This window comes from Schistocerca piceifrons, chromosome 3 (genome assembly GCF_021461385.2).
Source record: "Schistocerca piceifrons isolate TAMUIC-IGC-003096 chromosome 3, iqSchPice1.1, whole genome shotgun sequence".
NCBI lineage: Eukaryota > Metazoa > Arthropoda > Insecta > Orthoptera > Acrididae > Schistocerca > Schistocerca piceifrons.
The window spans coordinates 234,612,609-234,625,312 of NC_060140.1; the positions used below are offsets into that span (position 1 = coordinate 234,612,609).

Sequence of the window (12,704 nt, forward strand, 5' to 3'; positions counted from 1 at the left end):
TTATTAGACTGTGGTACAACTAACAGTACGGGAAAAAGTTGAGTCAGAAGCGAGTAATACTGATAGCAAGCGTAATGACGCAGAATAACGTGGGAACACATATTGTCGGCAGAAAGTACTGTCAGTGAATGGAACAAGTTTGTTTCTGTACAAGATGCAGAGCCTATACCTTCGAAATTTGTGCTATTGTGCAAATACATTAAGGGCAGTACAGCTGCAGAGGTAAATATAGGTAAGAAATCAAACGAAACCATCTCAGTTTGTAACTAGCCACTGGACACCATGAGTTTCTTACACGAAATGCTGTGAAAATATTCCTGAAAAACCTATGAAATTACACAGATGGAGTTTGGGATTGCTCTGTGTGGGCCCCTAACTTCCGCCTTTTTGTTATTAAAGATTTTAGTTTTATGCAGTTATTTTTATTGCTACGGTTTTTATGAATAACAAAGAGAAATGCGTGTGGAGACTAGCCTGTATTTCTTTTAACGTACTGGTTTCACTGTCACTTTTATCTCATTCTGGTTGTAACATATATGGTTGTATAAAACTAATTAGGAGCCTGATTTAAGTCTTTTTGTCTGTTTACTTTTTCATCTGTTATATTGAAGCTTTTCTTTACTACTGTTGGTAAGAAGGAAGAGAGAAACTGATTCTGTAAGTATTTTTCTAAAAAATTAACAAATGTTGATTTTAAATATATAGTTACCTACATTTCATCACGGTGAAAGTGAAAAAAACTACATGAAAACACACTTTCTTCGTTCTTAACAACAACAGCAATGAATGAACCTTTGGACGAAAAGATCAAAAGTCATAAAGGAACTTTGACCTGTCCGCTTATGCAAATCAACGCATTATTTGTAGATAAGTATAGATTCAAAACTCAGCATGTATCAAACTTTTTCTACAACATCAGTTTAATCCAAATAAATACGACATAATGCTTACAGGCAATTTTCTATATTCCGTATCTGTGTAAAACAAAATTGCTACTGAAGTGATATTGTTTTTTACCATCATAACAACTGTAATTACGATAATACCGGTTTTTTCTACGTCGAGAGAAGATGAACAAATGACGAGACTATGAACCCCGTTCACAGAATACAGGAACCCTAATCCCTCTTCCCCTTGTTCCATTCATAAGTTGCACTGTGTCACTTTATTAGGGTAAAAAGTTTTATGGAAAATTATTTAAACGACACATAGGTCATATGTTGTCGCGCAGCTGACCATGAGGAAAAAGTCTAGTCACTCTTACACTTCTAGGCGGTACGCTACGTCACTGCTGTCCAAGAAGTACTTGTTATTTCTGTAATGCGGCGATTTGTAAACCATTTTGCTATATAATCTTTTCTTGATTGTATGTCCACCGTTCCTAAGTCTTCTTAACGTAAATTGAATTTTATTGCACACTGTTGTGTGATATCAAGAGTGCTTGAAGTACACCCTCAGGATGTCCATTTGATACGTGAGGCATTAAGACCTCTTATGGTTTCGACTAAAAAACTAATGTTTGATTTATATGTTGTGTTTGAAATACATTACGTCTGGTCTGTATTTCAGACAATCGTCTGCAAACTGCTAAGCGGCCTAAACAGCATACTAATTAAATCAAAGTAAAGGGATAGTTAATCCATTCAATGGCAGCTAATGTGGCAGAATGTTTTCATTCAGGCAGAGAGCAAGCAGTTTTTGAAGATGACCTAGTTAAGTCAAAACTGATCATGGTAAAAGGTATGCTGTTAAATGTGTATGTAACAAACCGTCAAATGAACTCTGCTTGGCTAAGTATGGAATATGGAAAAGAATTTTTCGGTAAAATACCGGATGGTTATAATTAAACTTTCCATATTTAACACGTTATAACACGGAAACTAATTACCGTGCGAGAACCAAACTCGGTAGCATTAATCTCAGGAAAATGGGGAAGAAACGAATCAATTCAATTGAAACACTTTCAATGTGCTGCTACGATAAGTCATATCATAACATACCGATACCATTACTGCTAGAAAAGTGGCTCAATGTGGCGCCCATCAGAAGAGTCTCAAAGCTCAGGATTGCATTCTGCACAGCAGAACCAAGGTATCCTGGCTTCTTCTATTGATATGCTGCAATTCAGATCAGCACATGTGTCAATGTTTCCCAGATAAACCCTGTCCTTCAGGTAAACCCACAACCAAAAACCACAGGGAGTGAGATCAGGTAATCGTGCCAGCCAAGCATTTGGAAATGATCGGCTGATAATTAAATTTTTTCCAAATATGTTTCGGAGAAGCAGGTGATCTTGTACGGCTACCATTTGAGAACGGTTCGAAGCACCTTCAGTACAGTGGTCCATTGGATGTTCAACTGTCTTGACACAGCACGCGCACTGCCTGACGATCGGGAATTGCTCGCTGCGTTGTCTGCCACAGCAACAGCTATCAACCACCTGTGGTGCAACCCGTCGTCGGTCTCTTCACGGAGCGACGGCCAGTTCTCCAGTTGATTCGAATTTCTTCATGACGCCCCGCACAGTAGGTGGAGAACGAGGACCCTTCCGTAATCCTATCAGTCGGCGATATTCTCGTGGTGCAGCTGCCAGCATTACTGTTGTGTTGATAATAGAGCTTCACCAATAATGTCCTGCTCCGTTTGTCCAAGCCCACGATGGCACGTGAACAAGTGCACTGTGACTGGAGTGTGAAACTATGAATCATGATGACTGATAACTTCACGTGGCGCCATAGTTGTAATTGGACGGTGGCGCTGTGACGCATGGAAATCAGGCAGCCCTTGCTCTGTGCATTAATGCTACCAAGTTTGGTAGTTTAATTATGACAAGCTGGTACTGTTATTAGTAACGCCAAAACATAGCACATCGATACAGAAGATTATTTCAGGGTTGGAGACCAGAGATACTGTTTTCTTCAGTTAAAAGAGGAAAACAAAGTAACAGACAGTGAATGAGTGAATCAGCGAATGTGTGACAGACTAAGTAAGTGAATGAGTAAGTGAATAGGGCAGACTGTGAGTGAGAGACTTATTGTGTGAGAAGATGAGTTATGAATTCCAGCGAGGGAGAGAGTGACTAAATGAGGGTTTTAGTAAGAATTTGAGCGAGTGCAAGGCTGAGTAAGCGGAAGTGTGAACGAGAGACTGAATAAGTGAGAGGGCAAATGACTTAATGAGTAGTTGAGTGAGCAAATGGAAATGCCGTGTGGCTAGGGCCTCCCGTCCGGTAGACCGGTCGCCTTGTGCAAGTCCTTGAGTTGACGCCACTTCGCCGACTTGCGTGTCGAGTTGACTGAGTGAGAGATGAAGTGAATAAGTGAACGAGAGGCCGAATGAACAAGTGAGACATTTGAGTAAATTACAGTGTGACTGAATGAGATTTGATCAAATAAAGGGTGAATGTCGTGTGATTAGGGCCTCCCGTCGAGTAGACCGTTCGCCGAGTGCAAGTCTTTCGATTTGACGCCACTTCGGCGACTGGCGCGCCGCTGGGGATGAAATGATGATGATTAGTACAAAACAACACCCAGTCCCTGAGCGGAGAAAGTCTCCGACCCAGCAGGGAATAGAACCTGGGCCCATTGGATTGACATTCTGTCGCGCTGACCACTCAGCTACCGGGGGCGGACAGAGGATGAATAAATTAGAGATTTAATTAAGTGAGAGCGCGCGCGCTTCCGTGTAAGTGTGTGTGTGTGTGTGTGTGTGTGTGTGTGTTTTATAAGAGAGAGAGAGAGAGAGAGGGAGGGAGGGAGGGAGGGAGGTAAAGAGAGAGAGAGAGAGAGAGAGAGAGAGAGAGAGAGAGAGAGAGAGAGAGAGAGAGAGAGTAGTATATAATAATGAGTTATGACAATTAAAATATTCAGCTGTTAACCAAAACTTGATGTACGGACCTTGTTCCATGGAGATGCGCGCCTTGTAGCCGCTGTAGTGGTGCGAGTAGTCGGAGAAGAACCTGAGCTGCAGGGCGGGACCCTGGCTGACGTAGCGCAGCTTCTTGAGGCGAGAGCTCCAGTCTCCACAGAGGCGTCGCGTCGCCACGCTGCTGTTGCTGTTTCCCACTCGCTCCAGGATCTGCAGGTAGTCGTAGCTGCATCTGTGAACAACACATACACAAACACCTGTGGCAGGCATTCTGTATGCATATCACACCACAAAGACACTGATGAGACAAACCATGATGACAAGACTGTACACCGCTTTGTAGTGTTACGGGTACGTGGTGCGATACACTGAGGTGATAAAAGTCACGGGATACCTCCTAACATATTGGCGGACCTCTTTCTGATATCAGATGAATTTAAAAAAAAATAAAGAAAAAAGAATAAGGATTATTTGAAAATGCTTTCGCTGAAATTCCTGTAGTGTATATTTATAGCCCGCTCGCTAGTCACGCGGTCTAACTCGCTGCTTCGCGAGTCGGAAGGCGTGCCGGTCTCCAGCACGAATCCTCCCGGCAGATTAGTGTCTAGGCCCGGTGTGTCGGCCAGCCAGTGGACGGTTTTTAAGGTGGCTTTCCATCTGCCTCGGTGAATGCGGGCTGGTTCCCCTTATTCCGCCTCTGTTACAGTAGTCGGTGATTGTGGCGCAAACACTGTCTACCACGCAAACATTTGAGGTTACACTGGTCTGGTAGGAGACGTTTCCGGATGGGGGGGGGGGGGGGTTACGGGTGGGGGGGGAGGGTGTCCACTGGGGGCTGAACCACACAATAACCCTGGATTCGCTGTGGAGCGGCGGTGAGATGAGTGGACGGCTGTGGCCTGTTGTGGGGTTGTGAACCACTGAGGAGTACAGTGGGACGAAGGCTCTCCGTCGTTTCTAGGTCCCCGGTGCAATACACACAGACACACACACACACACACACACACACACACACACACACACACACAATCTTTATTTATAGTCAACTGCAAGAACCACTTTTCGTAAAAGTGATCCTTTATACATGGTTTACCGCAAAAGTATTGCCAACGCTCGAAATCTTAACCAGTGTTGACGACCTTTCTTTCCCGAGTGAGATTCGTACGAAGAAACGTCATTGTGGCAAACCAGCATTTATGGGATGCTCGTGGTGTTCGGAATAACTGTGTTTCGAATGTTTCTACGATCGGTATCATCCAAGGGAATGCATTAGATCTTCCTGAGAAATAAACATACGGACAGAATATAAGAATTGACAAGAGAATGAAATATCAGGATATGAGAATTTAAAAAGGTTATAATCACCAACCTATCATACACACACATATACAGGGTGTTACAAAAAGGTACGGCCAAACTTTCAGGAAACATTCTTCACACACAAATAAAGAAAAGATGTTGTGTGGACATGTGTCCGGAAACGCTTAATTTCCATGTTAGAGCTCAGTTTAGTTTGCTCTTCCACCTACACTCAATGGAGCACGTTATCATGATTTCACACGGGATACTCTTCCTGTGCTGCTAGAACATATGCCATTACAAGAACGACACAACATGTGGTTGATGCACGATGGAGCTCCTGCACATTTCAGTCGAAGTGTTCGTACGCTTCTCAACAACAGATTCGGTGACCGATGGATTGGTAGAGGCGGACCAATTCCATGGCCTCCACGCTCTCCTGACCTCAACCCTCTTGACTTTCATTTATGGGGGCATTTGAAAGCTCCTGTCTACGCAACCCCGGTACCAAATGTAGAGAATCTTCGTGCTCGTATTGTGAACGGCTCTGATACGATACGCCATTCTCCAGGGCTGCATCAGCGCATCAGGGGTTCCATGCGACGGAGGCTGGATGCATGTATCCTCGCTAACGGAGGACATTTTGAACATTTCCTGTAACAAAGTGTCTGAAGTCACGCTGATACGTTCTGTTGCTGTGTGTTTTCATTCCATGATGAATGTGATTTGAAGAGAAGTAATAAAATGAGCTCTAACATGGAAAGTAAGCGTTTCCGGACACATGTCCACATAACATATTTTCTTTCTTTGTGTGTGAGGAATGTTTCCTGAAAGTTTGGCCGTACCTTTTTGTAACACTCTGTGTAATAAATTTGTGACACTTATTGTGAAATCCAGTTATAATTTTACAATTAATATGTTGCCCTTGTATCCCCTGATTAGGCAAGAAGCATTCGTGTAGTAACCTTCTACGGACATGGGTAGGTACATGAAGACAATAAAAATTAATAAAAAACAGTTATCGGGTTTCGAACATTGTGCGCAAGAACCTGCGACGCTAAACACTATGCCACCACCGCTTCCGGGGACACAGTAAAAGGCATGGAAAATACCTCGAAAATTTTGACCGTCGTTTTTTCAGAAACGGTCGTGAATCTACCGACAAGCCGAGACACGCTTATTCTGAATCGTCTTCCACTGACCGAAGTTCCTGGGAAATCGCATTATGGCACTTGCTATGTTAGTTCCTCGTTAGCTCCTGTGGTAGCACTACGGGCTTCGATGTGAGTTCGTGGAAGCTCACCCTTCAGGAAAAGCTGTGTGTCACAGAATGACGATATTCGTCCCGCCTGGAGTCTCCTTCACGATGTCCCCGGCGAGTGATATTCCAGACAGTTTCTCTTCACGAATGCTTTGCCCTCTACAAGCTCTTGGGCTGGCAGGGCCACATTACCCGGAAAGCCGTTCTATGGCGTTACAGAGCCAACATAGGCACATTCCCTCGCCGTTGCGCGAGTACCTTGCCGTCGCATTCCCAGCGTGGTAGCCCCTCGAGTGCTGGCGAGGAATACTTCTCGCTTCGCCCTCTCTGAAAGCAGACGTAAGCAGCGTTGAGTAGACTAAAGGCTTCTCGACGGAAGAACGTGATGGTTCGTCCTCTCGGGAGGCAGTGGAAAGCTGCCTTGAATAAACGAGAGGCCACTAGACAGAAGAGCGTAAATGACAGATGAGAAACTCTGATCCGAGTTTATACCGAGCATCACTTCATTGACTTATCCTCTTGGAAGTCTGCTCCAGGTTTCGGAAATTAATCTGGGATTTTGTGGCACATGTATCTACATCGGAGGCAGCACCTACATCTACATCTGCTTGACTACTCTGCAGATCATATTTAAAGTGCTCGGCAGAGTGTTCCTCTTGTTTTCCTGATTTTACGTCTTTTCACTTGAGGGTTTCTGTACAAATTGTAAATAGCCTTTCGCTCCCTGTATTTTACCCCTGCCACCTTCAGAATTTGAAAGATAGTATTCCAGTCACCATTGTCAAAAGTTTTCTCCAAGTCTACAAATGCTAGAAGTGTAGGTTTGTATTTTCTTAATCTAGCTTCTAAGGTAAGCTGTAGGGTCAGTAGTGCCTCACGTGTTCCAACATGAAAGGGAAGCAGTGGTTGGGAAGGGAGTGAGACAGGGTTGTAGCCTCTCCCCGATGTTATTCAATCTGTTTATTGAGCAAGCAGTAAATGAAACAAAAGAAAAATTCGGAGTAGGAATTAAAATCCATGGAGAAGAAATAAAAGCTTTGAGGTTCGCCGAAGACATTGTAATTCTGTCAGAGACAGCAAGGACTTGGAAGAGCAGTTGAACGGAATGGACAGTGTCTTGAAAAGAGGATATAATATGAAAATCAACAAAAGCAAAACGAGGATAATGGAATGTAGTCGAGTCAACTCGGGTGATGCTGAGGGAATTAGATTAGGAAATTAGACACTTAAAGTAGTAAATGAGTTTTGCTATTTGGGGAGCAAAATAACTGATGATGGTCGAAGTAGAGAGGATATAAAATGTACACTGGCAATGGCAAGGAAAGCGTTTCTGAAGAAGAGAAATTTGTTAACATCGAGTATCGATTTAAGTGTCAGGAAGTCATTTCTGAAAGTATTTGTGTGGAGTGTAGCCATGTATGGAAGTGAAAGATGGACGATAAATAGTTCGGACAAGAAGAGAATAGAAGCTTTCGAAATGTGGTGCTACAGAAGAATGCTGAAGATTAGATGGGTGGATCACATAACTAATGAGGAGGTATTGAATAGAATTGGGGAGACGAGGAGTTTGTGGCACAACTTGACTAGAAGGAGGTCTCGGTTGGAAGAACATGTTCTGAGGCATCAAGGGATCACCAATTTAGTATTGGAGGGCAGCGTGGAGGGTAAAAATCGTAGAAGGAGACCAAGAGATGAATACACTCAGCAGATTCAGAAGGATGTAGGCTGCAGTACGTACTGGGAGATGAAGCAGCTTGCGCAGGATAGAGTAGTATGGAGAGGTGCATCAAACCAGTCTTACGACTGAAGACCACAACAACAACACCACTTGAAAATGTATCCATAAAGCGACAGCAATCTTACATGAATGGTGTGCTGTGTAATTAGATGCATTATTTTTTAGAAATGGGTCAGGATTGTATGACATCACTGTAACATGGACTCTAAAGGATGGTGTTTCGTATTTTTTGATTGCTCTGTCTGTTTCTCTCCGAAGTACAACACAGCACATACTCGTCACAATGAGGATGGCTAAGTAGTTCGTCTTAAACACGATCCACACTTGACGGAACGGAATGGGATTGAATGGAATGTAAAAGTAATGCGCAAGATGTACAACGCATTTAAAATGGCATAATTGACACAGACCTTCAACGCAACTGAACAGAACGGAAAGGGAGTCGTCGTTTTGACGTTGACGCAGGTATGTGGTGGGGAGGAGGAGAGAGAGAGAGAGAGAGAGAGAGAGAGAGAGAGAGAGAGAGAGAGACGGTCGTTGCTCCTAACATCGATAGTTAACGATTCCTTTCCGCTCCCGGTCACTTACGTTATAGCAGTCGATTACGTTCTTTTTTGTGTTCTTAGTGTTTACTTGATTGTTTGCTTTGTTTTCATTACACTTTGCCAAGATTCCATGAGGACGTCGATATTATTCCGAGCAGGGTTCTTCCACAAAAGTAACTAAATATCTAAAACAGAAAAAAATAGATTTTATAGTACCTAGGAGATGGGAAAAGCTTATATTTTGAGCAAATAAGAACGTAAATTGATAAAATAATTTTTATTTAAAAATCATTTTAACAGTGAAAAAGTCAGCTCATATAATAAGAAAAATGCAAGTGTTTCTGACGATAACTGACAATTAGAAAGAAATCAAGGCACGATGGATAATATAAATAGACTGTATGTATTGTCTTCTAAATATTGTTTGATGTGTTTGTGTGTATATATTTTCGCAATCAAGCAATTATTGTCAATAACTTCTGTTATGAACTTTCTTTGTCCATTAATAACCTCTAACAAGATAGTTCCTTAGTACTCGAAGGTATCTTATAACGTCACTTTCACCTTTCCGTACGAAACGACTGGACAAGCAACTATCCTCTCAATATCCGGGTCCTCCGGTCCCAAATACGAGTGATTAGTTTGAGTTATTGTAAAAAGTATGATGGTTTTTTTATGTCCAGTGAGTATATGGCCTCAAAATTATTATTGAGTGAATAAAACTAGCGCGTGCATTATTCGAACGAATAAATATTGAGATTATTTCACCTCCAGTGGTTTATTGAAAGCGTAACGATAACTGATCCAAATGAATAAACTGAATATACATAGGGCCCATCCGCTGACCTTGTACGTCGGGGTCCATAATTAAAATAAATTATCTTCGTAGTTACGTACGTGAAAAACGATCAAATGAACATGTTTTTCTTGGGGTATTGAAGGAAATGGAGACCCTTTCGCACTTGTCAAATGGTCTTTTGTAAGTTGCTTAGATATGAAAGAATTACCACGAGGTAGGTAAATGTGGAGAATCGCATCAAATCAGTCGAAAGACAGATATATATATATATATATATATATATATATATATATATATATATATATATATATATATATATATATATATATATATATATATATCACATACCGATAGCACCTACCGCAGGATCTCTCTTCAGTGAATGCGGAATTAATTTTTTAAATATGTTGCCTAATATGAATGATGGACTCAATATCGTAAGGCAAAAGGAAGAAGGCAAGATTCCGGACTGCACACAGGAGGAATACGAGGTGATCAAAAAGTCAGTATAAATTTAAAAACTTAATAAACCACGGAATAATATAGATAGAGAGGTAAAAATTGACACACATGCTTGGAATGATATGGGGTTTTATTAGAACCACACCATATTGCTAGACGCGTGAAAGATCTCTTGCGCGCGTCGTTTGGTGATGATCGTGTGCTCAGCCGCCACTTTCGTCATGCTTGGCCTCCCAGGTCTCCAGACCTCAGTCCGCGCGATTATTGGCTTTGGGGTTACCTGAAGTCGTAAGTGTATCGTGATCGGCCGACATCCCTAGGGATGCTGAAAGACAACATCCGACGCCAATGCCTCACCATAACTCCGGATATGCTTTACAGTGCTGTTCACAACATTATTCCTCGACTACAGCTATTGTCGAGGAATGATGGTAAACATATTGAGCATTTCCTGTAAAGAACATCATCTTTGCTTTTTCTTACTTTGTTATGCTAATTATTGCTATTCTGATCAGATGAAGCGCCATCTGTCGGACATTTTTTAAACATTTGTATTTTTTCGGTTCTAATAAAACCCCATGTCATTCCAAGCATGTGTGTCAATTTGTACCTCTCTATCTACATTATTCCGTGATTTATTCAGTTTTCAAATTTATACTCACTTTTTGGTCACCCGGAACATGGAAAACAATCAATGGTGATGAGAATTAAGATTTAAGAATTCAGATCTCTTGTACAAGACTGAGCCGAATGAAAAAGAGCGGCGCGGAGTGGCCGCGTGGTCTGGGGCGCCATGTCATGGATTGCGCGGCCCCTCCAGCCTAAGGTTGGAGTCCTCTCTCGGGCATGGATGTGTGTGTTGTTCTCAGCATAAGTTTGTTTAAGTAGTGTGTAAGTCTAGGGACCGATGACCTGAGCAGTTTGGTCCCTTAGGAATTCACACACACACACACACACACACACACACACACACACAATGAAAAAGATTTGTACCTACCTCATGCTAGATAGAAAAAATAGAAGGAAATGATCGTAATAAATACGAGGACATCAATGATAAAATACTGACCTTGTCTACAAACAGAGACGCTAAAGGTCACTTCAGACTTCACGTCAAGAGAACAGAACCAATTGGAGGGAAGACAATGTCACTGTCAAATGGAGGCGTGGGATCACGTTCGACGGTATGTTACACTCCCCCCCCCCTTCGCCCACCCCCTCCCCAGGTATCCCGCCAAAATCTAACGGGCCCTCAACCACTCAATATTTATTGCGAAGTACTGAGTATTTGGCAATAATATTGATAATATAAGATAGGTATTGACGGTTTGCGCAATATTTTGAAGATTGTTGCAGACCTTTTGAAAACAGTAACTCTCGCTCAGTGTATTGTACCGTGCAAGAGTGGTACTGCATAGTACACGGCAGTTCCTGCCGACAAGATGGAAAATTCAGTTATCTCCGAACGAACTTCCGGTAGAACTGAAAAAAGTAAATGACGACAGATATGAAAGTTGGCTTGAAGACGTATATGAAAGCACCACTTGGCACTTTGTGAAATGAAATTCCTGACTGATCAGGAAACTCCAGATATCTCGTTGTTCATAACAGCAGAGGAAACTGAAGATCGTGGTTTGATGAAAGTAGGCGGAATTATTTGTTATATTTCTAGCAGTCCTAAGCATTGAGAAATAAAATCAGCTTTTAAGTGAGCGTACACGTCTGTTTATCTTGCAACAGTTGTCACAGCGCAGACCGAAGATAATGTAAGTTGCAGTCAGTAATCAGTAAGCCATTGTTTTATTTCGCTTACAACAGTTGTTACTTACTGCAAGCCAAACAGCTCGATTACAATACGAGCGACATCGTCGAACACCGACATGTTCGCTATGAAGGTAAATTTTTAACTGAAGCTTACCGGTCATAAAATTGCACAGTATTATTGTGTCAATAATATTGAGCGTGCGAGGCAATCGCAAAATACGGGACCCTGCCCTATTCTGCAACTAAAGACGCTTGATATCTCTGGCCAGCTATCACCATATCCATTCAGAGAAGCAAAGGTACGGAGACTGACAACTGGCGACATTATGAAAGTTGCTAGCGGACTGCTGTAACAGTTAACAGCAGGAAAAAAGCTGGAAAAACATGGCATCAGCCAGCAGATGGTCGGTCATATCTCTCATTATGTCTCATATTTTTGCTCTTTTAATGTAAAGGGAGGCAGCTGACGCGTTTCAGACTATTACACCCAACATCGTCCATAAACTGTTTTGCATACTCTAGTCTTTCGTGCTCGTTATTTTGTCTCTTACTTCTGCTCCCGTCAGCGATAAATTAACTATGCCTGGATTCCGCATTATACATCCCATTTGCCTTTCCCTTCTTCTGAAAACATTCTTCCAATAATTTTCGATTCCCATACATTATATTGAGAACTTCTTCATTTCTTACTTTATCTGTCTGTGTGCAGGATTCGGTTGATTTGTCTTCTTGTCATCAAACGTTTGGGGGTTCCCATTCGAAAGCCACTTCCTTTCGGCTGCTAATAGAGTAGTTGTGCATTACCAACTGTCATTATACACTACTGGCCATTAAAATTGTTACACCGCGAAGATGACGTACTACAGACGCGAAATTTAACCGACGGGAAGAAGATGCTGTGATATGCAAATGATTAGCTTTTCAGAACATTCACACAAACTTGGTGCCGTTGGTGACACCTACAACGTG

General features: G+C 42.2%; 1 protein-coding gene across 1 annotated transcript in view; it reads right to left on the bottom strand.

Moving 5' to 3' along the window:
* LOC124788539 overlaps positions 1-12,704 on the bottom strand; it is a 573,870-nt gene that overhangs the window by 370,812 nt on the left and 190,354 nt on the right. The window contains exon 6 of the mRNA XM_047255809.1: positions 3,897-4,099. Coding sequence (XP_047111765.1) covers positions 3,897-4,099 — 203 coding nt within the window. The remainder of the gene's footprint in view (positions 1-3,896; positions 4,100-12,704) is intronic.